Below are 25863 nucleotides of genomic sequence, written 5' to 3' on the forward strand. Positions count from 1 at the left end.
AAATGAGTGAAAGGTCCGAGTGGGGCCGGACTTTCGACCTGGCGATGACGTGCCGAAACTTGACCGTCATGCGAACGAGGAGCGAGAAACGGGCCGAAAATTGGTATTTCAAGTCGTTCAGAATGGAAGCATGTGAGTAATAGATATGTCTTTATCGAGGACGACGATCACAGCATTGAATTAAAAACACCACGAACAGCCATTGAGCTTGCTCATCGTTGCAAATCCATTGTGTATTCATAACCCCAAACTCCTCATCAAGATATATATCACGTCGCTTTTGCACGACCATCTTTAGGCTCGTTCTCCGGCTTCCTTAGGCTTCTCTTCAGGCTTCTCTGCTGGCCTCTCTTCCGGCTTGCCTTCTGGCATTTCTTTGGGCTGCTCCTCTGGTTTCTCCTTGGGCTTTTCCTGCTTATCATCAGGTTTCCCTGCAGAAGGATCCTCTGGCTTGCCCTCTGGCTTCTCCACCGGTTTGTCTTCCTGCTTCATTTCTGGCTTCTGCTCTGGCGTGACTTGTGGCTTCTCCTCGGGCTTGCTTTCTGGCTTGTCTTGCGGCTTCAATTCTGGCTTAAGCTCCGGCTTGATGTCAGGTTTGGCCTCCAGCTTGGCCGCCTCCTTTTCAGGCTTCTTTACTGGCTTCTTCGTCCCAATGACCGGCGCCGCCTCGCCACTGCACAGCTTCTGCAACGGAATAAACGGCTCGTCGACGGCATCCGTAAAAACGCCACCAAACTCATCCTCGAGCTCCACGTTCTCCGGGTACCGGTGCGCGACAACCCAGATCCGCCCATCAATGGGCCGCGGGTGTATGGGCTCGTCAGCCTGGATGGCGCGGACAGCGGCGCGTAGCAGGGGCCGTAGGACGGGGAAGAACCACGAGTCGTAGTACTTGTCGACAAAGGCCTTCTTGCTGCAAGTGTTGTGGTAAAAGGCGTAGATGTGGCGCGTGGCCGTGTTCGTGCCGAGGCGGAGGCCAGCGATCCAGGCGCGGGCCGAGTCGACGGGCCGCTCGTCATCGAGGAGGGCGTCGAAGAGGCGGCGCAGGCCGCGGTAGAGCGGCGCCGGCATCTGGATGGTGTAGCCGGCATCGAGGACCCCGGCGGCCTTCTCGACCGTGGCGGTGCGATCGTGGTTAGCGAAGCGAAGGCGGCGCATGAACTTTTCGTTGTGGCATTGCGTCTGCGTGATGGCGTAGTCTGTATCGAGGAAGGCGTGGTACTCGGTCACGTCGTGGCCGTCGCGCCGCGGCTCGGGAAACGTGTAGTCGTCGCGCCCCCCGGGGAAGACGCCATCGTTGAGGTCGAGGGCGCGCTGGTACTCCTGCCGCGCGTAGAGCGTCGAGACGTAGTACTGGTCCGAGTTGTGGTACTTATACTCCGGGTCGAACGTCTCCTCGATGAGCGCCAGCGTCGCATCGATCAGGGTCCGCAGGTCGCCCAGCGGTCCGATAACGGTGCCTGAGTTGACGAAGCGCGAGTCGCTGAACGGCAGGCCGCCGGTGCCCGTTTCAGGGCCCCAGACGTAGCGGGGTAAGGTGGAAAAGGGGACGAGCCAGCAGCGCGGGTCGCGCTGCTTCTCGTCGCCGTTGCCGCTACTGGGGAAGCACCCCTTGTCGGTGCCCCAGAGGACCGTCTGGCGCAGGCCCTTGGAGTGCACTTCCTCGACGGTAAGGCCGCGCTGATCGGCTAATCTCTGATCGGCGGCGGCGGCGACTTCAAAGTAACGCTGGATCAGGGCCTCGGCGGGGATCTGGGCGAGGACGTCGAAGCCGTCGACAACAATGACAAGATCATCGTCCTCGCCGGCGGCGGGGCCATGAAGATAGCGAGTAATGGCCCGCAGCTTTGCAATGTGAGCCGCCTTGGCGTCAAAGTCGCCCGTGGCCTTGTAGCCGACAAGCACTGGAATCGGAAAGCGGTTGACGAGGGCTGAGGCCACGACGGCGCACACGGGCGGCTTGACCAACGTCGTCGGGACGAGATAATGCAATCGGGAGATTCTGCCTAGGCTTGTTACGTGTGGTCGCGCCCCCGGACCGGCCTGGGAATTACTTGAGGGTGATTCTGTGGGCTTTTCGGTTGTCTTGGTCTCGGCTCCGGTGGGTTGTGCGGTGTGTAGCATAGATTCTAGGGAAGAACGAGATATAACCTACACCACCATGTTAACAAAGGAACGACGGTCAAGTCGCAACGGACTTCTGCGACCAAACTATGAAAATGCCTACCCTATACTGAATGACCAGGGCTGTGAAGAAGAGCAAGAGCAGAAAGCTGACGACACCGTAAGAGGTGCGCCGGGATGCGCTGGCGAGCATAGCGGTGGTGTTGCTCGGCGATGTCGAGCCACGGAGTTGTATTACAGAAAAGAACAATCGTCTTACACGGGCTTCAACTACCTGATGGCAGTGAGAGGTCCTACACGTGCCTGAAAAAAGTGTCTGACGAAACGGCTCGGATGTCCGGATGACAAGGTGGTCAGACGAAGGGGGGCACGACACTGATGCGCGTTGAGATAGGAGAACATAGATTGGCCACGAAGCATTGCCGGCTCTGAAGGAGGCAGCGTCATCTTAAAGCAGAAACGGGAAAACAAGGGAACGGCGGGATGGACGAAGCAGAGTGAGAAGAATACAGTTGCCTACCCGCTTGGGACGCGGCACAGCACAATAGCTTGGCCCTGTTGGCGGCACAAGGCATTGGCTCGTCCTGAACAGGATGATGGATCTCGTCTTCTCCACAGGACCTTTGCAAGCTGGGCATTCCTGGGCACGCCACCAAGGAGAGAACTAGAGAAGCGGCGAGGAGGCAGTCAAGCCTCGTGGCACTGGGGGCCAGCGCTGGTCTCAGCCATCATACTTGTCCACGACAACATGTGGTTGGAGGTTCGACTGCGTGGGTGTGGACATGGGCGCGAGACAGCCACGAGACGGCGACAGACATCCAAGGGGGGATGGCGAGCCCCATGGATATTGGCTGCGGCTTATGCCCTGCGCCTGGCGCCCAGCTTCAGCGATGTAAGTAAAAGTGAGGCCAGGCCAGGTGACTGTTTTTAGGTGTGCCTGTGGTTCTTGTCTGCGCGCCTCGTCGATCGGATCGGGTTTTTGGGGGGGGGGGGGGGGGGGAGCCGGACGCCAAAGCAAGGGGATGGCTGACAAGGGCTGAGGAGCCAGATCCCTGCAGCCAACGCAATAGAGATGGGCTTTGCAGGCCATGTTGGCGGATTTCGGAACAAGAACCAGACTTGGCCATGGAGTATGCTGGAGAATTTGCACGCCAGCCAAGATGGTGGAAGAATGAGACGATGCAGGAGTGTATTGTCGTCTCGAGGCCGGACTTTCCCTTCCGGGGCGCCCCACCGTTGCCGTATATCCTTGGTCTCTCTTTCTCTCTCTCACTCAAACAACCAACATAAGGACGTGACCTCTCCTCTTGGCAGTGGGTGAGAATGTCGGGCGATGACTGCAGGAGAGAGGTGTTTTTTTCTCGCACCTCATTTCGACAACACGAGAAACCTTACAGAAGCTGAGTTTGCTAAACGGTGCTGTGCCTCACTCGTGATTCAACTTTAACTCACAAATAGAACCAACAGGGCGGAGGAGGTACATGTACCGTGGATGGGATGCTTGTTCGCAGCTTCCTGATGATGAGAGAAAGTATCAGTACATCGGCCGCGTGAGGAGCACAGCCGGGGCTGGGCTGCAGCGACCCGAGACCCCTGAAGACTAGACGATAACGCACACCAACATGTACTGGGCACCTACCTTAAGGGGACGACCTCGCTGAGAGATCCGTGGACCCCTGTGATCTGTGATCGGCCGCCCCCAAGACGTTGACAGCTGCCGACGTGGGATGGCCCACTAGGTACCTCAAGACCTTACCTACCTACCTTAGGCTGCTAGGTAGGTAGCTGCCAGGCCTCTCCAGGTACCTACCTATCTACCTACCTAGGTACCTAAGTACATGTACCTAGGCTTTGCCGGCGATCGCTGACACATCATCCACTTGCATCCATCCACCATTCGGGGAGGTACAGAGGAGGGGACAGCCTTGACAGCCCAGTGCTAGGAACTCGATGCACTTCCCCGCGATCCGACCTTTCGCCTGGCAGATCACAAACCCAGCTGCCGCAACCACAGACGCAACCACAGACGGCGCCAAACCCCGCCTGCACGCCATCGCTCCTCGGCTTCCACCCACAAGTCAGAAGTCGTCCACCTCGCCAACATGCCCGACTTTGGCTCCATCGTCAAGGGCGGGTGGCATCCCGAGAAGAAGGGCACCACCTTCAAGGGCCAGATGGTGCGTAGCATTCCGTCCTTGTCTCACGACAATCTCCACTGTGCCACGCGATGCGCCACCACGCAGCTTCACTGACATCCCTCGTAGAAAGGCCTCGTGGGAAGAGGTGACAAGGACAAGGACGAAGAGCGTGCCAATCACGTCTCTCGACCCATCGCCTCCCTGCGAGATCCAGCCTCTTTTGCCCCTCCTCCCAAGCGCACCGCAGACCAGCCTCTGCCGCCGCCCATCTCCCGCACGAGCACAGCATCCTCCGCCGCCGGCGGACCTCCGTCCTACAACGACTCCAACCGCTATGCTACTCAGCAGCAGCAGCAGCAGCAGCAGCAGTATGGCGCCGTCGCCGAGGAGGAGGACGACACGCCGGCCCCTCCGAAGCCCTACCGGGTCGACACGACCGGCCTCTCGACGTCCCATCTGCCGCCGCCCCCCAAAATGAAGAACATGGGCATCGCGCCGCCCCCAACCCCTCCCTCCGCCGCCGCCTCCGCCGCCAGGGCTCCGCCGCCGAGCCTGCCCCCGAGGTTGCCACCCCGCACCCCCTCGGCCCCCTCGACGCCCGTCCAGAGCCCCGCGCCCACCGGCGCCTCCGCTAACGCGGCGAGCGGCGGTGGCGGCTACCTCAACCAAGGCGCCCTGAACCGTCTCGGCGCAGCCGGCGTCTCCGTCCCGGCCTTTGGCATCGGCAGATCCTCCTCTCCAGCCGCCCCGGCCCCAGCACCGGCCGCCGCGCCATCGCCCGCCCCGGCCCCCGCCGCCTCGCACATGAGCGAGCTCCAGAACCGCTTCTCCAAGCTCAACAAGCCCTCCTTCGGCGCATCCTCGCCAGCCGGCGTTCCCACCGGCAGCTACGGCGCCACGAGCCTCCCGCCCGCCGAGGGCACGACCATGGCACAGAAGCAGGCAGCCCTGCGCACGGCGTCCAACTTCCACAAGGATCCGTCCTCCGTCAGCATGGCGGACGCGCGCTCCGCCGCCGGCACCCTCAACAACTTTCGCCAGCGCCACGGCGACCAGGTCGCCTCGGGCGTCCGCACGGCGGGCGCGCTCAACCAAAAGTATGGCATTGCCGACCGCGTGGGCGGGTACGCGGGGCAGGTGGGCGCGCAGCAGGAGGGCGTCACCCAGGGGCAGGGTCGGGCCGAAACCGCGTCGACCGTCTCGTCGTCGTCGGCGGCGGTGCTGCCGCCGCCGGGGCTCGCGGGGAAGAAGAAACCGCCGCCGCCGCCGCCGCCGAAAAAGAAGCCTGCCCTAGCCGGGGTTCCGCAGCAGCAGCAGCAGTCGCCGTCTGCGGACGACGGGGGTCCGCCGCCGCCGGTTCCCCTATCGACGAGACCTCAGTGGTGATGCGTTTCTGATTGTCTATCCCTGGGTACTATTTATTCAACATAGAGTCTGTAGCGAGTGCGGTTCCTAGCATTAGAGGCGTTATTTTCTTTTCCTGGCCTTGAGCGCATCATGCCAGCAACACAGCCACATTCTGATGAAAGGTATCGCTGCACGCTGTTCATCATTCATCATCACGGATTAGGCGCATTTCAGATTTGTGAAATTATGCACCAGCGGCAAAACGCCACCGACACGACTTTTTTTTGCTTTGCTACGGGTCTCATGAGGTATATGCCAAGGCAGATGGGCGATTCATCACTGGTGATTGACCAGGCGGCGCCATGATGGTGAGAGTTTGCTCTTCTCGTTATCGAAAAGCGGAATTTCGTGGACTACGTTATGAGATATGAAGATTCTTCTTCTGCCGGAGGAATTTGGCGGGAGGGACGGCGGGACAGAACAAAAAGTCTATTTACACCTTCTCCTCCTTGAGGCCGTGCTTGAAGACGACAATGTAGGGGGTGACGCCGTCCTCGCGGTAGTTCATCAGGACGATGCTGAGAGAGGCGAGTGGGTTAGCCTGGGACGTTGCTTCTTGGCGGTACCCCTTTCTTCTAGGGCATGCGGTGCCGTAGGGAGGGGCTGGATAGACTTACGCTCCGTCGGGGTTCATGGACTCGCCAGTGTAGAACTCCCAGTCCTTGAAGTTGGGGAGGAGGGTCTCCTTGACGTAGGTCTGGGCGCCCTTCTCAAACTTGGTGATCTCCTCAGCAGAGGCACCAGTCTCCTGGAGGTGGGCCTTGACGGCCTTCATGTAGCCCTTGAGGTAGGACAGGTAGCCCTTCTTGTCGAAGGAGGTGGACTGGAGGCGGAAAGAGTTGACAATGTTGTTGACCTTCACAACGTCGTCATCGAGAGCCTCCTCGGCCTCCTCAGCGGAAGCGTTGGCACCAGTGTCTGAGAGGAGATCGTCGTTAGCGAACGGAACTTTGGGTGGCGGGGTGTTGCTGCTTGGAGGGGGGATTTCCAGTCAGCAGACGCGGGGAGGGTCAGTACGCACTGACGCTGACGGCGCCGAGCTCGATCATGGCGCAGTCGGCCTCGAAGACGACACCGCCGATCTCCTTGAGGTCGTACGAGTCGGAGATGAGCTCGTCACCGGTGAGGATGTCCTGTTGTTGAGAGATGCGGGGTCAGCGATTCTGCAGTTTGAATTATCCCACTTCTCTGCCCCTCTTCCTACGTCGCATGCGCGGGGCATAGGAGGGGCCGAGGTAGATGCTGGGGGATTCCATGGCGTACCTTGTAAATCTTCATGTTGACGGTTTGAGGGGGGTGTTGTATTGTTGGTGATGTAAAAGAGAGTCGTAGGGAGACGGATGTCCTTGTTTGTAGTTCGGGCGGGAAGAGGTACAGGCGGGGTGAGAAAAGAATCTAATAAGTCTTTCTTCGCGCAAAATTGGAAAGTGGGAGGGGCGGCACCAGACTGGACGGCGAGTTGGTGGGGTTTTTGGCGCTAAGCCCAGGAGTGGCCTAGCCTCTTCTGCCCGTGGTCCAGCTTTGGAGGCATGCGGTGGTCTGTGCCTCTGCATTGCTGCTTGGATGTTGTGCCTGAGGCTGCTATACAAAGTTCTTCTTTTCCATTTGCGTGGGAAAGGTTAAGGGCCCGAAAAGGGGGCGACGCAAGGGGAGAACCAGGAGCTCATCGATAGCTTCGCCAGCCCAACAGCTGGCGACAGACGGACGAGGCTGTAGGTCGTACTCGTAGATGAGCATTTCTCCAATGGACAGGTGCGAATGCGAGCCCGCGCTCCATGTTGGAGGTTACCTTCAGTCTACCGAGCCGAGCGAGCCTACATCCGAGTGCAGAGGCAGAGGGAGGGAGAGAGGCCTCTCTGAGCTTGGTGCACGTTTTCAGTGGCATGATGCGGCCTGGCTTGGTCCCGAAACAGGAAACCAATGAAGCTTCGGAGTGCATGGCCAGTTCGTCAGGAACTTATTTATTTGAACCATACGCACATCGTTCGATTCGCCCGGAAATCATAGCATCCAGCTCACTCATCTACTGATCCGACATCCGTTTTGCTCCTCGTCGTGTATATGTACAGCACTCGACACCAACTGTGATCGCCCACGTCAACAGCTGCAGGACACACTTAGTCAGCTGCACCTCACAGTGAGATCATCTCCGTCGCTCCCGAGACTCCACTCGCCACCTGCACGGCTCCACGTCCTCAGAGGTCCGTCGACCTCACGTTTGACTTTCCCTTCCAATCTTTCCACGCCTGCGTCCGTTCGACGACCCTACTTTCGACCTTGCGACCGCTTCAACTGCAGACACTCCTTTACACCCAGCTATCGATCATCACAAACAATACAACACCGCCCCTTTTTTCGCGATCTTTCCTTTACCCCGCCACACCGACCATCTCGCCTTGGCCTCCCTTCGTCAGCCTGGAAATTGAGTCGACCCATTGTCATCCCACACGCCTGCGATGGTGAACGAGACCATGGCCACTGTCATGGCCTCGACCAACGCGACTTGGTTCGACGACCTTCCACCTCTTCCTTCCTACACGGAGAAGGCCATTCCAGACATTGTTCCCGGCATCCCGAACTTCTACATGTTCCCCATCCTGCCTATCATCATCTACTGGATCCTCTCCATCTTCTTCCACATTATCGACACATACGACGTTTGGCCGCAGTACCGTCTACACACGCCAGAGGAAATCACCAAGCGCAACCATGTCAGCCGCTACGAGGTCGCCCGTGACGTCGTCGTCCAACAGTTTATTCAAATCGGCATGGCCCTCTTCCTCGACGCGACCGAGGCCGCCCAGATGATTGGTAGCGAGGAGTACGATGTCGCTGTGTGGGCTACGCGCGTGCGCCTCGCCCAGCGCGGACTTCCTGCGCTCCTCGGCTTCCTTGGTCTCAACGCTGCGACCATCTCGAAGAACATGTCGGCCTCGCACCCTTTGATCGCCGGCGCGCTTGCTGGCGGTCACTACCCGTCGCTCATGAGCCCCTCCATCGACGGCGTCAACGCTGTGCCCACCTTTGCACTGTGGGAGCTTTTGGTCGCCAAGGCTATCTACTGGGCCATCATCCCGACCCTCCAGATTTTCATTGGCACCGTTCTGCTTGACACCTGGCAGTACTTCCTGCACCGCCTGATGCACGTCAATAAGTTTATGTACAGTAAGTGGTGACATGGTGATTTCACTTGATTCGACCCCCAATTAACCCCTGGCGACACAGCTACCTTCCACTCGCGCCACCACCGTCTCTACGTCCCTTACGCCTACGGCGCACTCTACAACCACCCCGTCGAAGGTTTCCTGCTCGACACCCTCGGCGCTGGTCTCTCTTACAAGGTCACCTTCATGACCCAAAGACAGGGTCTGCTCTTCTTCTGCCTGTCGACGATCAAGACGGTCGACGACCACTGCGGCTATGCCCTGCCCTGGGACCCTATTCAGCACATCACGAGTAACAATGCTGCCTACCACGACATCCACCACCAGACTTGGGGCATTAAGACCAACTTCTCCCAACCCTTCTTTACCTTCTGGGACCGCTTCCTGAACACCAGGTACAAGGGCAACAGGCAGAACCGCCTGTTGGAAAAGGAGAAGGCAGTCGCCGCCGCCAAGACCAAATGAGCTTTTGATGGTCATATCTCTTTACCCTCTTTTCTTCCACGACGTAATATGTAACAACCTTCTCTTCGACTGTACCCCCCCCTTTTTTTTTTCTTTTTTTTTTCGATCGAGACCGGTTTGGATGGATGGCTGGATCCGCCGCAATGAAGATGGTCCGCGCTGCGAATATACACAGCACACACACACACACACAACACATTCAGGGGTAGGGCATGGACAGGCGTTTTCCTTGTTGTTTTTCGAGCCGATCTTCTTCTTTGGTGTTTTAAACCTCCCCTTGCGTTGTCTTGATAATAGAGTAGGCTTCGGCTCGAGGTCCTGCGTCGATCCGAGCTCGTCTGACGGGTCATAAAACGGAGAGGGGTACGCTCATCTCGACGCGTACTTTCGGCAACTCGTATGGCCTAGATCGCGTTGTTCTTCGGGCGACATGAAGCAAGGTGACATGTGCGGCGGGGCCTCCTGTGACAAGAGGTGGGACGGTGTTCACGGCGGTAGGGGCTTAATTCGAGGTCCGGTCAGACAGTGTGTCCCGTGCAACCTGGGAATGGGAAAATCGGCGACTCGGGGGTTTGTGATTCACCACGCTACACATAATGGAAGTTTTCAGTTTGACCAACTCGCGATCGTGCTACTCGGCGCGGCAGGCTGTGTCTGTGATTGAATTGACCGTGCCTTGCGCTCTGGCTTTGTGAGAATAGGCCTTTGGTATACTACGATCTTGAGTTGCGCCAGGTAGAAACAGAAGAGCACTGCATACACCGTGACGAGGGAGCAGAATGTCAAAAGCGACAAGCTCATCGAAGTGTTGAAAGATCAGACGGAGGGAAGCCCCCTATCCCCCCCCCTCCCTCACACCATCGGACAGTGCTGCGAGAAGAGACCATTTACTCGTCACCGCTTCTCCAGCCTGTCATCACAAGAAGCAATACTACTTCCCAAACCACGGCCCCCGAGACATGGAGCCACAGTCTACGGCGGGTAACCTGGGACACCCCAAATCGACACAGCGTCAGCCGAGAGCCGTGCAACAACCTGACGCATCACCGAAAATACAAGGGCTCCAACGAGCCGCATCGCACACCGAGCGCCCCGGCACCGCGACGTTTCGGCTGGGGGGTAACCCTCCCCTCCCCTCCCCTGATCCACCGCGCCCGTCCTGCAGGCCCCGTCAACATACATGTACATTGGCAAGGGAGATCGGCACCGCGCTTCAGGGTCAGACTTTTGGTGGCAGGAGGCAGAACTCTCTGATGGGGAGATTGGGGGATAGGGGCCTTGTTCGCTTTGAGGAGCAAAAGGTGCTCGGGGCCTCGGCGAGGATCAGGTCAAGCGAGATGTGAGGGCGGAATTGCTGACAACAGAGACGAGGAGGAAAAATAATCGGAGGCGGCGGACTAGAGAGGGATTTACCGGGTTCCGGGGGCTTGTGATCCTGGGGGCTTGGCAGGGGATTTTTTCTGCTGCGGATGCCGGCGCTAGGGGAGGATGCGAGCGAGGATTGTAGAGGATCACAGGATGGGACGAGCGATCATGGTGTGCTCCAACCGTAAGCTTCATTGCCGGAGAGTGACATGTTGCAAGAGTCGAGTATGATTGACAGTCGGAGGATGCTTTTGAATTCGCCGTCGCAACAAACTCTTTTGAGCACGGTCGGTTGGTGCATTCAGCTACCTCTCAATTGCAATGCAGCCGGACCTCACGGCCGTTACTCGGTCGAAGTGGGATGCAGAGGGCCAGGGGTCTCAAACCAGAAGGGTGCAGCATCGAGGTCCCGGCTGGCGGTGTCCGAGATGGCTTCTATTGACGAGGTACCACCCGAAAACTGGCTGGTCTGGTCAAGAGTGGTTACCAGCTGCCACATGGCAGGCTGCGAGAGGGGCTATGGTCGAGCTGAATGCACGAGTAAGCCAATACATGATGCGACCATGGTGATGGCCTTCGACCCAGCCCTCCAACCGCAGCATTGATGGGTAGGAGGACAAGAACACAGAACCAAGTCGTCGTGGTTTCTGAAAGCATACCACCGCATCATCATCACAATGACGAAACGCGCCTGTTTTCATCTCCGTCTCTGACTCGGTAGCTTCGTCCACTGGGTATTCTCCAAATCGAGACGCGAACGGCGACGGGCCAATCGTCTTACATGGGCTACCAATTTGCGTGCTGGGTCCCCATCTTTCTCGAGTCACCAACAACAAGTCGCGGGGCCCGCCCTGGCTGTCATCTGCCACCGAAGCCCCCCCGCTTGGCGCTGGAGCTATTGGGTGTTCCCCCGAACCGTGGCGGCCGTGAGACAATGAGTGGCCCTGAGGTGCAGACGCTGCTTGTTCCTTCTTGGCAGTCGCTCGGGGGCAAGCGGGGCCCTGCGAGATTGCCATACTGGCTGGCGTCTTGCGCTACTGAAGCAGTGCTCGATGGGCGACCGCCTTCGAGCTCGTTGCATCACGCAACACTCAGCTCGACATGGGGCGGCTGGGCTGGGCTGGGCAGGCACGATTTACCTTTGGTGCGTGTTAGCCAGTCGCGACTGCTGCTGTTGTATCGTGGTTTCCCATGTTGGATCAGCCACCCACCGCCTTTCCTTCCGTTTGAGGGAAGGTCATGTCATCGTGGTTTTGGAAGCTGCCTCCTGCCCGCCTTGACTAGGTATCCCATCTGTCCCTCTTCATCAAGAATGGTCGTCTGCCCAACCTTTTCTTTCCCTGTTCTCCTCCACTTCCCGCTGTCCTAGTCAACAGTCCCTGACTCTCGTCCACATTCATCCCTCTGTCATTAGTCGTCCAAGGTTGACAAGCACCCCAATCCCACTCTGCTCGCCTTGCTCCGTCACAAGCTAGGGACTCGCCGTCAGCCAAGTCAGCTGCCAAGTTTAGCATCATCCACTCTGACTGCCGCAGCTTCCAGTGCTGCTGTGGCATCCAAGCCTCCCAAACAAGTAATACAGGGACTACTGCTGTACCACCGACACCAGACTCAACCGGCTCCCCGACGTCGACGATCACCAGAAAGGTGCAAGGAGCAGCATTGGCGCCGGTCCAATCGCCAACAGCTCCATTCTATTTATCCGACGCACTTGCTCTTTTGTTGATTCAGGCACCGACAACTCCGAAGCCCGCGACAGAAATCCCTGGTAATTTACCTCCAACAGCACGAACACCACTAGGCACGGCTTGTGTGGTCTGAACGCCCCGCCTCATCAGCCCCTCTGACCCCTGGAAACTGAAGGACCGCCGGCGGCCCTCAACACCAAACCTCCTGGTCAAGGCGCACCTTGCCGGGCCTAGCGGATGCATTAACACTCCCAAACGTGCCCCTTCAGCCAATAGAGGATCACGTTCCCTCAGCCCAAAAGGACGCCATCCCCCACGGCATCGCCTACAGCTGCTCCCACCGCCCCCAAGCCTCTCCGAACTGGGGCCACCCGGGATTGCGAGCGCTCCAAGGTGCCCAAAGCGTCTCCTTAGCACCATCTCATCTCGTCTCGTTGACGGCCTGCATCTGACAAGGTGCGGTCGATGTCAGGTTCAGCTCTCCGCGTTCCGGACAAACCTGGTTCAAAATACCCAAATACCCCGTGGCACCCGACATCTCGTTCACTTATCAGACCAAAATCACAACCGGCAATCTGAGGTCGCCTGCATCAGCCATCTGTTGTTCCCGGCATCCTGCATCAACCCTCGCTCCCGAGTACTCGGGACTAACACGCAACCCACCCGCGCCCTCGACCTTTCATCACGGCCGCGACCTCTTTTGGAACGCATTACGAACCAACAGCTTTCAGACGGGCTTGTTCTTCCAAACGCCCATCATTCACAGGGGATCATCTTCTCCATCGCCCGTTTCGGGGTCGACAGCGCCTACCCAGTCAAATTGTCCAGGGGTCCTTCGTCGCCTTCGTAAGCGCCCACCAGTCAGGCGTCGCCTTTGACTCTCGGACATACATCACGGCGCTTCCACGACTGGGTCGCCGAAATCATTGGTCGACCAAGATTCCTGCCATCACAGCCTCTGCATTCCCACACGGCAGCATTATCCTTTTCTCTGCGTCTACTCAAACAGAATGGGACGATTTTCTGCGTTTCAGTGACTACGCTCTTGCCGCATCTGCACCTGTCGCTGGATAGCAAGCGCCTCGGCCCCCCAATAAGACCTTGCTGGCCGCCACCTCTCGACGAGGCCCCCTTTGCCCGCCATGGACCCTACCACGACTCTCTTTACCTTCATGCTGTGAGTCTCGACACTTTGCATTCTTTTTTTTACCTTTCTCTGTCGGTCTCGTGAAGTACTTTGCTGGCACTTTTATTCTTTACATTCGTTGATCGAATACATTCCTTGCACTTACACCAATTCCTGCCTTGTACGTATGGTCCAAGCTTCATTGCCCGAATTGGACGTTGCATCGGGGTGGCCGAACGCGACCGGTCGCCCAATTTTGTTTGGGCTGGCTGGAAAGTGTTGTCAGCTGGACCCTGCGATGATATTGCTTATTTTCAGCCTCATCAGCTGACGTTTGAGACGATGTTCTGCTTCCTGCGGTTGAGTAGCTGTTCGGGAGAGAACTTGCCTGCCACTCACGAGACACGACGCGCTGCTTCATAAGTTCTGGTTCGCTAACCATTACCAGCGAGACGCATCCGACAGTTCAATCAGTTCATCTTTTCGGTTCTTGGGACAACTTCTCGACAGCCTACTTGATGGAGCGTGACATTCGACGAGACCGTGGCCAATGGCGCGGGTGTTACTCTTTCAAGGATATCGTCTGTGACGATGACAACGGCGCCTGCCGGAAACGAAACGGCGGTTTGAAGATGGGCCACAAGTATTACTACTATGTGAGTTGGGTTCGCAAGGAACCAATCTCATCTTTTGGTGCTAATCTATAAATTCATAGTATGAGCTCGATGGTTCGCAGGAAACCCATGACACGACTTTGCCCTCAACCACCAAGTGCCCCTACCTTCCGGGGCAAATGGTCAACACACTCGAGGTTCCTATGGAACAAGTTCTTCGCAAGCGCAGCGCCTCCCTCACGTCTCTCAAGATGACCGACTATAAGACGATGAACCCCCTCGACAAGTTCATCACACCGAAGGCTCCTCCTCCACTGCCCGACAGCATGAGGACGCGCCTAGGCTCGTCGCCTCTCACACCTTCAAGTATCTCATTGCGCTCCATGTCAACGGCTCCCGCATGGCGGCGTTTGTTCGGCCGGCGGTCCTCTAGCCGGACCGGCGAACGTGATCGTCATCGCAACGAGGAGCATTGGTCCATGTCATCAGATGTCTACGTGGATGATGAGAGAAGTCTCCTCTCATCGCAAGGGAGCCGAAGCAGGGACATTTCGCCCGAATCTCTTCAGCGTTTCCTGGCCGACGAAACCGCACCGTCAGTGCCGACTGACGTTATGGAAGAGCGGCCGACTCTGTCGATACCGGAAGACATTGTGGAAGAGAATGAAGACGACCTCAACTTCGCCACATCAGCCGTGTCTGAAAACAACCCCTACGCAACATGCCTATCGCCTCCACCTTTCAAACGATCCCACTCCGACAGCAGCATGCCTACTGTCACGAATGGCAGCCAAATGACGCTGACACAATATGTCCACTCCACATCGGACAAGGTTGATGCTGCGCATGCGCCGTCCCCAACTCGGGACCTCCAGAGCCGTCCCACTCTCGGACTCGACATGTCGGAGTCGCGGTTCTCTATGTCTTCCGCTTCCAGCATTGTCTCCCAAGAGCTACGCTCTCCAGATGATGAGCCGCCCTCATGGTATGACTCCAATGATGACGACGATGAGTTGCTCTCGTCGAATGAAAGCGAGTCCTCCCGTAAGCCTCTGTGCGCGCTGGATTCGACATATACGTCTTTGGACCAGCCGCGAGCCCCTATTGCCAGTTATAGCCTGCCACAGGGACCAGACCATGTCAGCAAGCAGTCTCTGCATGACCAACGCACCATCCACGCCTCTATTGCATCGCCGGCTTTGATTGCAAGGTCTGACCATACGCTACTCGCAAGCCCCAGCGACCACGGCATTGACGACTTTGTCAATGAAATGAACTGGATGGTCGACATTATCCATGGCGGACGTGTCTAGGCTACTCCTACACACTCAGCCATATTTCCTACGTCCTCAATGATACCCCAATTTCCTTTCATGTCCAAGACCTCTCTGAAGAACCAACTCTGGAGGATATAGAAGGTTTTCTCTGTTGTATATATGAGCGTGAGAAAACGCCACAAGTCATGATGACGATCGATACAAGGACGACCAAGATGACTTCGAGGCTAAGCTTTGGGTGAGGTTTCACGCCTGAGGCTGGGAGGAACCACGAGAATCGGTTCTGCGCGACGACTCCGCAAGAAAGATGTACGTATTTGAGGCTGTCTTCCTGTAGAGGTGATCACTTGAATGGCTCCCGGGAGGAGTCTGACCAGGTGGAGGGATAAGATTGGCAATCGCCAGCTAGATACGCACCATATATGAGGAAATGGTCAACCAATGGAAGCCTAAGATTGATGTAAAACGACAAACGTTTATACTGTCCTATGACTGTACGAACCATTTAGTACCCCTTCATGAATCTGCTGGTGATTGATTAAAGGGCAAAGCCCATGTCATTCGTGTCTATCGAGTGGTCATGTTACAGCGATTGCTCAAGGGCCCAACAAAGATGGGCGATGGTATCATACATTCTTTACACTATCCGTACATCGCCGTTCCACTCTACCATTATTCATAATACATGCCCGGCCCTCTCCGCCCTGCCTCGCGCACTCGCGTAGGATGCGTCACACCGCCGCAGGCGCCGGAGCGCCCTGCTCAGCAGGCGGAGGCGCCACAGAGGGCACGGCAGCAGCGGGAGCCGGGGTCTCAGCGGACGGCGCGCTCGGCGCGGACGGGGGCGGCGCCGTCGACGCCGTGCCGGCAGCGAGCTGTTGCGGCTGCTGCTGTGGCCGGGCGGCTGGGACCGGGGCGGGCACGTCGACGTCCATCCCGTCCGTCGTCTGTGGTGCAGCGTTCTCGGCCTCGGCGACAGCGACGACGGCGCCGTCTGGGTGCCTCTCGCCCGTCGTTGCTGGACGGACCTGTTCTGCTGCCTCGCTCTGCTCCTGCTGCTGCTGCTGCTGCTGTCTCTGCCTTTGCTCTGCTTCCTCTGCCTCTCTGAGCTTCTCCTTTTCCTTGGCCTCCGCTTCCTCCATCTGCTGCTGCTGCTTCTTCTTCTTTTCTTCGGCCTCCTTCTCGAGCTCCTTCTCCTTGGCTCGCGCCTCCGGCCCGCCGAGAAACGCGACGGGCACGCCCTTGGCGGCGTAGGTGCAGCTGCCGACCCAGGCGCCGACGAGGGCGCTGAAGCGGTACTCGCCGCGGCGCAGGCGCTGGATCTCGCGGTATGCGTAGGCGTTGAAGTACGGCAGGCCGGTGTACGGGTCGCGGTAGCGGGCCGGGTGGTTCGTGATGGCGCAGAGCGGCGCGGCGGGGGGCTTGGCGAGCTTGGCGAGCTTGCGGTGGGGGCCGAAGAGGACGCGTGACTGGGTGGCCTTGTTGGCGATGAGGGGCTCGGCAAAGTTCTGGAGGATGATGGCGTGGCGGGTCGTCTTCTGGGGGGCTGCTGGCGCTGGTGCTGGCTGTGCCGACGCTCGGGGTGCGTGAGGGTCGGACGGTGTAGGAAGGGTTGACGATGCCGGTGTGGTTTCGTTTGTCTGGGAGGCGGCAGCAGGTTGCTGCGTGGGCACGCCTCCTTTGCCGGGTTGGGGCTCAAGTTGTGTTTGGAGAGGTGGAGGCTGGACGGCAGGTGCCAGTGGTTGCAATGGCTGCAGCTGTGTCTGTGAAGGAGCCGGAGCGGGTTGGATCTGCTGAGGCGGCTTAGACGGGAGCTGTCCCGCTTGAGAGACTGCCGGCATGGAGTTGTGTGACGACTGGCCTGGCGTTGTTGGTGGCAGGGACAGGGGCGATGGCCTTTGTGTTGTGTTTGGCGGAGCGAGCACGTTTGATCTGGGGTTCATACCGGAGCTGCTGAGATGGATGCCACCGAGAGGTGGTGCCAGGACAGGCGGCGCGAGAACGGGGGCCTTGAGACCAGATTGTGGTGGTGCAGGAGGAGTAAGAGGAGAAACTACAGCGGGAGCAGAAAGAGGAGCAGCAGCAGCGGCGGCAGGAGGAGGAGGAGGAGGGGCGGGAAGAGCCAGAGGAGAGGGGCCCTGTGGCGATGGTGAGATGGTCGGAGGGGCCACAGGTCCGGGCTCAGGATCCGTAGGCGGTGCTGCTGGTGCCGGTGCTGGCGGTGCCAGTGCCGCTGGTGCCGGCTCGAGGGTCAGAGATGGTTGTTCAGGCGCAGCTGACGGCGGTGCCGGGCTCGGTGCATCTTCTACTTTGAGTGGAGGCATAGAGCTCTCAGGTAGTTTCGCCAGCCCCGGGTCCACCGCCGAGATGGGCGTGTTTGGCGATGTTGTTGCTGGTGTCGACAGCATCGAGTCGACTCCTGGCTTGGCCTCCGTCCCCGTACCTGTTGCCGGTGCTGTCGCTGGCGTGCCCCCCAGGGCGGGTGTCGCGGCGTCCGTCTCGGGTGCGGCACCTCCCTTCTTGTCAGCCTTGGCCTTGCCCTTCTCCGGCTTCTCCTTTTTCTCTCTCTTCTTCCGAGGCTGCTTCTCCTCCATGGTGACCGTCTTGCCGCCGTTCGCGTCGCCCTCCCACTCGCCCATGCCGCTCCAGAACGTGATGACGGGCCCCTGGAGGGTGCGGTTGTTGAGGGCCGCCAGCTTGGCCGCGCGCTCGGCCTCCCTCGCCTTCTCGGCCTCCTCCCAGCGGTTCAGGCTCTTTGCGTTTCTCTTCTCGACGAGGGCCGCCTCGGCGAGGCGCTCCGCCTGGGTCATGGGGGGTTTCTTCAGCGCCGCGAGCCTCTTGGCCTTCTTCTCCATGGCGGCCACCTGCTTCAGCCGCTTCGCCTCCCTCTCGACCATCTGGTTGTGCAGCTGCTCCTTGCTGAGCACCGTCGTCTGCCGCGCCGACGCGCGCGTCGGCATGTCCGTCATAGTGGGCAGCCAGCTCGTGCGCTCCGACTTTTTCTTGGGCCGCGGAGCCGCCACCGCCGGGCTCGCCGAGGCGCCCGCCGTCGTCGTCGTCGAGTCCACGGCAGGCGGCCTGTCGCTGCGGATGCGGACCTTTTTGCGAAACTTGGCGGGTATGGCGTCGTTGGCCTTGCGCTTCCGCCGCTGGGCGGCGCGGTGCTCCTTGGCCTGCCTCTCGAGCTCCTGCTCGCCGGCGAGGTCTTGGTCGGCGGCGGCGGCGCCGTTTGGCGGTGCGTCGTCCTCCGAGTCGGACGACGAGTCCATGTGCACGTCGGACCCGCCGTCCTCGACGTCGGTGAAGCCGGCGTCGTCGTCGTCCTCGGCGAAGAGCAGCTCGAGATCCGAGTCCGGGTCTTCGTGGGCCAGCATCGACTTCATCCGGTTGCCGGCCGTCGAGCGCTTGGCGCGGCCTGTGGCGAGCCACTCGACGGGCGTGGCGGCCGTCGAGGTCGTCGGCGTGGCCTCGTCGCTGGCGCTCGTCGCGTCGGAGCCCGAGTCGGAGTCGTAGTCGACCATGGGGGCGCGAGGGGCGGCTGTCTTGGGAGCGTCCATGGTGCTGGGACCCCGAGGGAGGGGGTCGGTTGGTTCTTCTTGGTGAGGAAGGGGGCGATGGGTTTATCGGTACATGTCTGTTGTGAGGTGTGTAGCGAGCGAGGGCGGCTCGCCGGGATGTCTTTCAAGGCGTCGTCGTAGTATTCGGGGATGATCGAAAGGGTTGGGCGTGTGGTGTTGAGGAGTGGGAAAGGGTTTGGTTCGGTTGGTGGGGAGCTGCGTATGTGTGTGTGTGTGTGTGTGTGGAAGGGAAGGAAGGTGGAAAGAGGTTGCACGCGTCGGCGCTCCCTCCAAAGCTTGCTCGGGCAGTTTTCAGGCGCCCTACGTAACCCCCCCCCCCCTGAACGTGCACATCTGCATACAGCCCATCCCTGCTTCTCAGAGCCAGAGGGGGCACCAGACTCATCTACAGCTTCGACAACATGCTTTCCACTGCACAGAGGTTTTGGTAGTTGCTATGTTGCCAATTTCCTCTATGGGTACTACTAGCCCATGACGTTTCTGACCAGATCGGACCACACTTCAACGTCAAATTTCAACAACTTCGATGACCGTCTGGAATGCACATGTTCTGTCCTTGTCATGGCCTCAGCCTAACGACCTATCTACGCCAAAAAACCCCAAAAAGAAAGAAAAAACCAAACCCAACGCCCCTTGCCCACTGGAAAATGCTCATGTGCGAAAGCAATATCGCCCTGCTAGTCCCGTCTCAAATCTCCTCCGGCCTCCAGCCGTCCTCGTCGTCCCACTCCCTGCACCAGCCGAACCAGTGTCGCCGCTTGCACGTCGGCTCCAACGAGGGCTCCTCGGTCGGGTCAGCAGTGGGTGTCGGCGCCGGCGTCACCTCTGGGCTTGTCGCCGGCTTCGTCGTCGACACCTCGTCGCGGCAGCCCCAGAACCGGCCGGGCAGGATGCACGTCGTCGTCGTCGTCGTCGTCGTCGAGGCCGAGGTCGGCGCCGGGCTCGAGGGTGTGGGCCCCGCCGTCGCCTCGCTCGTTGTCGTCTCGTCGTTGCAGCCAAACCACCCCGGCGTCTTGCACGTGGATGTGGATGTGGACGTGGTCGTCGTGGTCGTCGATGGCATGGTGCCGCTGACGGTGGTCGACTCGTCGAGGCACCCCCACCAGCCCGGCGACTTGCACGTCTCGGTACGCGTGCGCACCACAGACGTCGTCGACGACACGGGTCTCGAGCTCGTCTCGGTGCCGTTGCTCTCGTAAAAGTTCCACTTGGCGCAGTCGCGGCAATCCGGCGTCGACGCACAAGAGGGCACCTCGTCGTACTTCAAGAGGACATCGTTGATGACAGATCGTATCCTGTGCGTCCCGATGCCGACGCGCCAGCCCTTATCGGCAACGACGTCGTAGACACACCGCTGGCCCGTGTGGCACTCCGACTCCATGGCGTAGCCCGCAAACGAGCAGGACGCCGTGGGCCCGTGGCACATGGCCATGTACACGGGATCCGCCGTGTGCCCGACGTGAAAGGCCCCCGTGTTCTCGCGCGCCTGGTGTATGGTCTGCTCCGAACCAGGGGGCACCGGCAGTCCGAGGCGGCCTGCCGCCAGCGCCTCGGGCACGGCCTCAAAGGTGACGACGGGCAGCCCGTAGGTCAGACCAAGGAGCGAGCTCACAGCGCCGCCGAGGGAGTGGCCGGCCAGCCAAATGTCGGCGTGGGGGTACAGCTCGGTCACATTGGCGTACAGCTCGCGTGCCGCAGCGTAGTACCGGTGCTCGTCCGTGATGGCCTCGACGACGCACGTGTTGTTGCAGCTGTAGACCGGTGTGGCGCAATCGCACACGCGGAGCCACGTCCACTGGCCCAGCTGCCCGCAGCAGCAGCTGAAGAAGAGGTTGTCGTTGATCTTGTCGTGGGTCGTGGTGCCGTCGCCGTCGAACACGGCCATGGAGGTGCCCTTGAGGCCGATGACGACGGTCGCGTTGTTCTCGTCGGCGAAAATGTGGCCGCGGAGACCATCCCCCTGCCAGCCAAAGTCGGCGCTCCGGTTGAACGGCGCCCCGACGTCCTCCCAGTCGGGGTGCTCCTCGTCCTCGACGTAGGCGTTGGCCGTCATGCGCGCCAGCGTCAAGATGGTCTCCTTGTCTGACACGTCCGGTCCGGGGGTGTCGTCGAGGGTCCATGCCGTCGGGCTCAGCATGTTGACGTAGCCCCTCTCGCGCGCGGCGGCCACCATGGGGTCGACGACGTGAGGGCGGCGGTCGACCAAGCGTTCTATCGTGACGGCTTTGCTTCGCGCCTTCAGCGGACCCATGACCTCCCTGGCGTATTCGTCCTCGGCGGCGAGCCAGACGTTGGGCGCGGCACTGGCGCTGGTCATGATGTCGCGCTTCCGGTGGAGGCGGGGATGTTGATGTGTTCCATGGTGGAAGATGTGTCGCAGGGAAAAGGAGTGCTCGGCAGGTAATGGCGGTTGCGTGTTGGGCGGTGATGGGAGGACGGGGCCGGGGAGCGCTATGGCTTCGTCGATGGGAGGTGCTGTGCCAGAGACGGCGGTTATCGGCGCGGCGGCTGTGGCGAGCAGCGACAGGAGGCCGAGCTTCCTCCTCCGCCACTTCATGTTGCAGCTTCTGGGGGGGGGGGGGTGGGGGGGTTGGAGGGTTCGAAAGCAACAAGCCAAGGGTGTTGAGGTACGTGAGGTCGAGATGCAATGAGGGAGGCAGCAGATGATGCGTTGAAGAAACGGAGCAAATCGACGGTGGGTGGAAGAAGGCAAACGGCGATAGGTTAGGTATGTACCTGTGTAGGTAAATAGTGTTGAGAGTCACTGACGAAGGCACGGCCTTGCGTCAGTCAGGTGGATGGCTTGTTGACGTCGTCTCCCTGGTGTCTTTGGTCATGCGGGGGGGCTCACGGGCCACCGATAAGCAATCGGAGACCGGCGCTGGAGCGAGGCGGGAGAGGAGAGGCTCCAGGTCCAGGCACCAGCCGGCATGGTGGGCCTGCGTGCTGCCAGCTGCCACGGGCCGGCCTATCTGTGAGGTACATGGACCTGCCTAGGTAGGTAGGTACCTTGACGAGGGGCTTGATACCTTGAGGAGGGACCGGACCTACCTACCTTGGGTCCCTCGGCGTACCTATCTTAGGTCCTTCGCTCAGCAAGGGAGATCCTGCATCGTGGCTCTGGCCAACGAGGGATGAGGCAAGGCCGGTTCGCAAGAGTCTACGCGTATGCTGAGTTCAATAGACAACAGATGCACACATCTCATACCAGCCCTCGAACATGTGAACCCTTGTCGAAGCCTCCGCTGCATGAGGAAAGGCGATCTCCCATGCATGAGTCTCAGTCACCTGCCCAGGTACCCCTTCTGCAGCGGGCACGGTACCTTGCTGTCCGCCGCAGAGTGCAGCCGGCGCAGGCACACCTACGTACCTGGCTGCTGAAAAGGTACCTGGACCCCCCAAGAGCGTGCTGGTAACAGGACGCTACGACAGGACGCTACAACAGGACGCTACGACAGGACGCTGCAACAGGACGCTACAGGACCGGATCGGCCACTTGGCTGCAATTCGATGCATCCACCAGATCCACGCAACAACCTTCGTCATCTGCCCGCTGTCACGGACTCGACTGCACTGGACACACAGTATCGATCGACTGCTTCCGTGGACTCCGTGAGCCCGCAACCCTTCGCCTGCCGCATCTCCTGCCTACCTGCTGCTACCTAGGCTGCCACTCGTTTCTCGATCCTGTCCTCGCCGCTCTTCTCCCTCTGGCGCAACGACGCAACTGGAAAATACCCATGCGCGTCTCCCATCTACAAATGGCGTAACACACTGGTGGATCTGGCATCCTCACATCCCGTCACAGTCCCCTTCTACGCGACCCCAACCAGCCGAGAGGTAGTTCTCTGCTTTGGCTCTCTGCTCTCTGCTCTCTGCTCTCTTCTCCTTGCGTTTCATCCCTGTCGAACCTACGCTGCTGGATAGATAAAAGTAGAGCGCCCCCCCCCTGCTGCCCTGCTGCCCTCGTCTCGTCCTCCTGTCTGTCTTCCCACGAGAGGCGGGCATCATCATGTCGACACGTGCTGGGCTGATCTCCTTGACTTCTAGCACGACACCGATCAACATGGCGGCCAACGAACCTCCCAAGAGCTCTGTCGGCTCTCGACCGAGCCTATTTCGAGCGACGTCTTCAACGCAAGGCGCCGGTGCTGCGAGCAATGACCCTCTTCAGCCCCCGAGACGAGCCCAGACTTTCCACAACGGCGCTGCCGTCGTCGCGCCCCTGAGCAAGGCCCCCCCGCCTGCGGAAATCGAACGACCCGATGCATTTGAAACCGGCCAGGACGCTGATGAAGACGAGGACGATGGAATCGATCCAGGAAGGGGATCCGTGGACCTCGACGATCTACCCATCGAGCTCGTAAGCTTGACTGACAGGTAATCGACATGGTACGACATGCTCTTCTGTTCACGAGCTAACCCGTTCGTCTTCAGCTTTGTCGATGCCCTCACGTCCAAAGTCCACAAGACACCACCCAGCATCGACAATGTCGCCCAGCTCTTTCAAGACTTCTACCTCAGCGCCTCGAGCCACGTCAACACGCACATCTCCGCTCTGGCCACGCGTCAAAGTCGGGCCAACTCCCCCGCACCACCGTCCAAACTCACCCCGGCGGGCCGACTGAGAGCCAAGGCTGCGTCGATCGGAAGCAAGGACAAGCCCCAGAACATACCGAAGCCTGACACGGAACGCCAGATGATCACGGCCGAAGAGTTGGCGGAGAAGAAGAAGGCTCGCAAAGCGCTGGAGGCCAAGAGAGCCATGCTGGAAGAGGCTGTGGAGAGAAGGTTGTGCGAAGGCCTCTACAATCGCATCTACCGCCACCGAAGCACGCAAGACCAGGCGCAGGACGACAAACTCCGGTCCAAGACGGCAGCCCTCGCGCTCGTCGGTATTGGCCCTGCAGACCTGGGCATCGACCTCGGAGAGGACACGACAGCAACACCGGCCGCGGCCGTGCAGAGGGCTGACGAGATCAGGGGCTGGCTGGAGCAAGCCCGGACAGATCTCATCCGCATGCACGAGAAGCGCTACCCGCTCGGCAAGCTCAACCACTTGAAAGCCGCTCACAAGAGCATCGTCGACACGTTGGCGCATTTCCATCCGTCAGCATCGGCCGACGAGATCATGCCCATGCTCATCTTCACCCTCATCACGCTGCCTCCCGAACATCTGAATGTCATTAGCGACGTCAATTTCATTCAGAACTTCCGATGGGAACCCAAACTGACGGGCGAAGCCGCATACTGCCTGACCAACCTCGAGGCGGCCATCAGCTTCCTCGAGACGGTCGACTTGTCCACCCTGCGCGCCGACGAACTGCCCCAGGGACCGCCCAAGGATGGCATGCCAGGCATCTCCAGGGCAGATACCTTCCCGCCCGCCTTTCCGCCAGGCCTGACGATCACCGCGGATGGCGCTGCCGAGGGGACTGTCGAGACGGATACGAGCAACGCCGCCGCGCTCAGGCCACCTCCCTCCCCTCCTGCGTCATCCGGACTCCGCGCAGTCGTTCAGGCGCGGAACAGGCGACTTAGTGAGCTCGTCAACACGCCTGCTCAGGCTTTCGGTGCAGCCAGTGATGCCGTCTTCAAAAGCGCCGACCAGGGGCTGAACAACATTACCAACAGTCTGGGCGACAGCTACAAGTTTCTTCTTGGTAAGCTGCGCGAGACCCAGGGGGCGCCCACGGCAACAGGCGAGGCACTCGTGGTCCCGAGAACACTCGACGACGCCCGCAAGCTCGTCAGCACGCCGCCGCCCGACGAAGACGGCTCGGTGAGCGGTGCCAGCTCCGTCCACGGCGCTGACGAGCGCGAAACCGCCCACAAGCCACCCCCCTCCGACGACAAGGTGATGAGCCTGATCGGGGGCAAAAAGGCCGCCGCGCGGGACCACAGCGCCGACAGCTCGCGCAGTGCCAGCAGCTCCAAGAAGGTGCTCTTCGCGCAAGAGAAGCACGCAGCCGCTCCGTCACCCTTGCCGACGTCGTCTGCGAACCCACTTGAAAACGCCGTCCGCAACTTTGGCAATTCGTTCAACCCGATGGCCAAGCTCTCGAGCATGGGCGTCATGCGCGGATTCGGCCGCGTCGCGTCGTCGCCCGTAGCGCCTACGTTGAAGGACCCGCAGACCAAGCCTGCCGAGGGCGGCGACCTCAGTGCCGTACGTTTTTTCAGACTCTGACGAGACCACATGTCCTATCCGTAGCTGACCTTTTTCCTCCCAGGCCTTCCCCGACATTGCGCCTGCTCTCCCGCCCAAGCAGGTGTCCAAGGTGAAGCCGCCCAACAAACGCTTCATGGAGCTGCAGAATCCGGGCGACCTCAAGCTCGGCGAGGTCCTGGAGCTCCTTCGCGACTACAGGCGGCTCGCGGACGCGCTGAAAGAGCGCGACGCGTTCGACGGCGCAAAGTAGACGCGTGCGACCATGTAGGTATGTGTGTTTGCCCCCCGGGGGGGGGGGGGGGGGCGGTCCATGTATAGTGACTCTATTCTGGCTAGAAGGTGTTCCGGCGTTTGTAGCCTCTGTTTTATCATCTTGGGGGCGCAGACGAGTCTGGGTTTGCGTTGCAGGTTCATCAGCCGAAACATCCAGGCGGCGCCCATGGCTGTCGTTCGCACATCATCATCACAATACACGTCTTCGAGCACAAGTCTTCGAGAACATGCCGCGTCCTGATCTGGGGTAGTATTGTAAACTTGTTTGTAGTCCAATTCAGGCGCTCCCACACAGCGGGAGGCAGACCATCCCCACGTCTCTCCGACAGAGGGAGAGAGAGAGAGTTGGTCTGTTGCAGTGTTACTTTCTAGTATATCTCATCTTCCAGTCGCAGTCGGAAAGAAGTGGTTTACGTCTCTCTTTCGTTTGGGAAGAAGCGTCCCGTCCTTGTCACCCACAACCCTGTCCCAC

At 59.7% G+C, this 25863-nt stretch overlaps 9 protein-coding genes across 9 annotated transcripts; 5 read left to right on the forward strand and 4 right to left on the reverse strand.

Annotated features, from left to right (window-relative positions):
• Window positions 1–294: 294 nt before the first annotated feature.
• Window positions 295–2317, reverse strand: D7B24_002022 (uncharacterized protein; the record flags this gene model as incomplete). Its single annotated transcript, XM_028636238.1, has 2 exons — window positions 295–2151; window positions 2228–2317. The coding sequence occupies 2 exons, from the start codon at window positions 2315–2317 to the stop codon at window positions 295–297; spliced, it is 1947 nt and encodes a 648-aa protein (XP_028491478.1).
• Window positions 2318–4226: 1909 nt separating this feature from the next.
• D7B24_002023 (uncharacterized protein) lies at window positions 4227–5648 on the forward strand (the record flags this gene model as incomplete). The annotated part of the gene is made up of 2 exons (XM_028636239.1): window positions 4227–4301; window positions 4389–5648. 2 exons carry the CDS (start codon window positions 4227–4229, stop codon window positions 5646–5648), a joined length of 1335 nt encoding a protein of 444 aa, XP_028491479.1.
• A 454-nt stretch (window positions 5649–6102) lies between these two features.
• On the reverse strand, window positions 6103–6947 carry D7B24_002024 (uncharacterized protein; the record flags this gene model as incomplete). Its single annotated transcript, XM_028636240.1, has 4 exons — window positions 6103–6187; window positions 6287–6587; window positions 6691–6802; window positions 6933–6947. The coding sequence occupies 4 exons, from the start codon at window positions 6945–6947 to the stop codon at window positions 6103–6105; spliced, it is 513 nt and encodes a 170-aa protein (XP_028491480.1).
• Window positions 6948–8140: 1193 nt separating this feature from the next.
• On the forward strand, window positions 8141–9298 carry D7B24_002025 (uncharacterized protein; the record flags this gene model as incomplete). The annotated part of the gene is made up of 2 exons (XM_028636241.1): window positions 8141–8834; window positions 8895–9298. The coding sequence occupies 2 exons, from the start codon at window positions 8141–8143 to the stop codon at window positions 9296–9298; spliced, it is 1098 nt and encodes a 365-aa protein (XP_028491481.1).
• A 4195-nt stretch (window positions 9299–13493) lies between these two features.
• D7B24_002026 (uncharacterized protein) lies at window positions 13494–14184 on the forward strand (the record flags this gene model as incomplete). The annotated part of the gene is made up of 2 exons (XM_028636242.1): window positions 13494–13528; window positions 13926–14184. 2 exons carry the CDS (start codon window positions 13494–13496, stop codon window positions 14182–14184), a joined length of 294 nt encoding a protein of 97 aa, XP_028491482.1.
• An 86-nt stretch (window positions 14185–14270) lies between these two features.
• On the forward strand, window positions 14271–15404 carry D7B24_002027 (uncharacterized protein; the record flags this gene model as incomplete). The annotated part of the gene is made up of 1 exon (XM_028636243.1): window positions 14271–15404. The coding sequence occupies one exon, from the start codon at window positions 14271–14273 to the stop codon at window positions 15402–15404; it is 1134 nt and encodes a 377-aa protein (XP_028491483.1).
• A 695-nt stretch (window positions 15405–16099) lies between these two features.
• D7B24_002028 (uncharacterized protein) lies at window positions 16100–18925 on the reverse strand (the record flags this gene model as incomplete). Its single annotated transcript, XM_028636244.1, has 1 exon — window positions 16100–18925. The coding sequence occupies one exon, from the start codon at window positions 18923–18925 to the stop codon at window positions 16100–16102; it is 2826 nt and encodes a 941-aa protein (XP_028491484.1).
• A 709-nt stretch (window positions 18926–19634) lies between these two features.
• Window positions 19635–21503, reverse strand: ATG15 (putative lipase atg15; the record flags this gene model as incomplete). Its single annotated transcript, XM_028636245.1, has 1 exon — window positions 19635–21503. The coding sequence occupies one exon, from the start codon at window positions 21501–21503 to the stop codon at window positions 19635–19637; it is 1869 nt and encodes a 622-aa protein (XP_028491485.1).
• Window positions 21504–23012: 1509 nt separating this feature from the next.
• On the forward strand, window positions 23013–25368 carry D7B24_002030 (uncharacterized protein; the record flags this gene model as incomplete). The annotated part of the gene is made up of 3 exons (XM_028636246.1): window positions 23013–23326; window positions 23384–25115; window positions 25180–25368. 3 exons carry the CDS (start codon window positions 23013–23015, stop codon window positions 25366–25368), a joined length of 2235 nt encoding a protein of 744 aa, XP_028491486.1.
• Window positions 25369–25863: the final 495 nt, after the last annotated feature.

This window comes from Verticillium nonalfalfae (assembly GCF_003724135.2).
Source record: "Verticillium nonalfalfae strain VnAa140/NRRL 66861 chromosome Unknown scaffold_146, whole genome shotgun sequence".
NCBI classification, from domain to species: domain Eukaryota; kingdom Fungi; phylum Ascomycota; class Sordariomycetes; order Glomerellales; family Plectosphaerellaceae; genus Verticillium; species Verticillium nonalfalfae.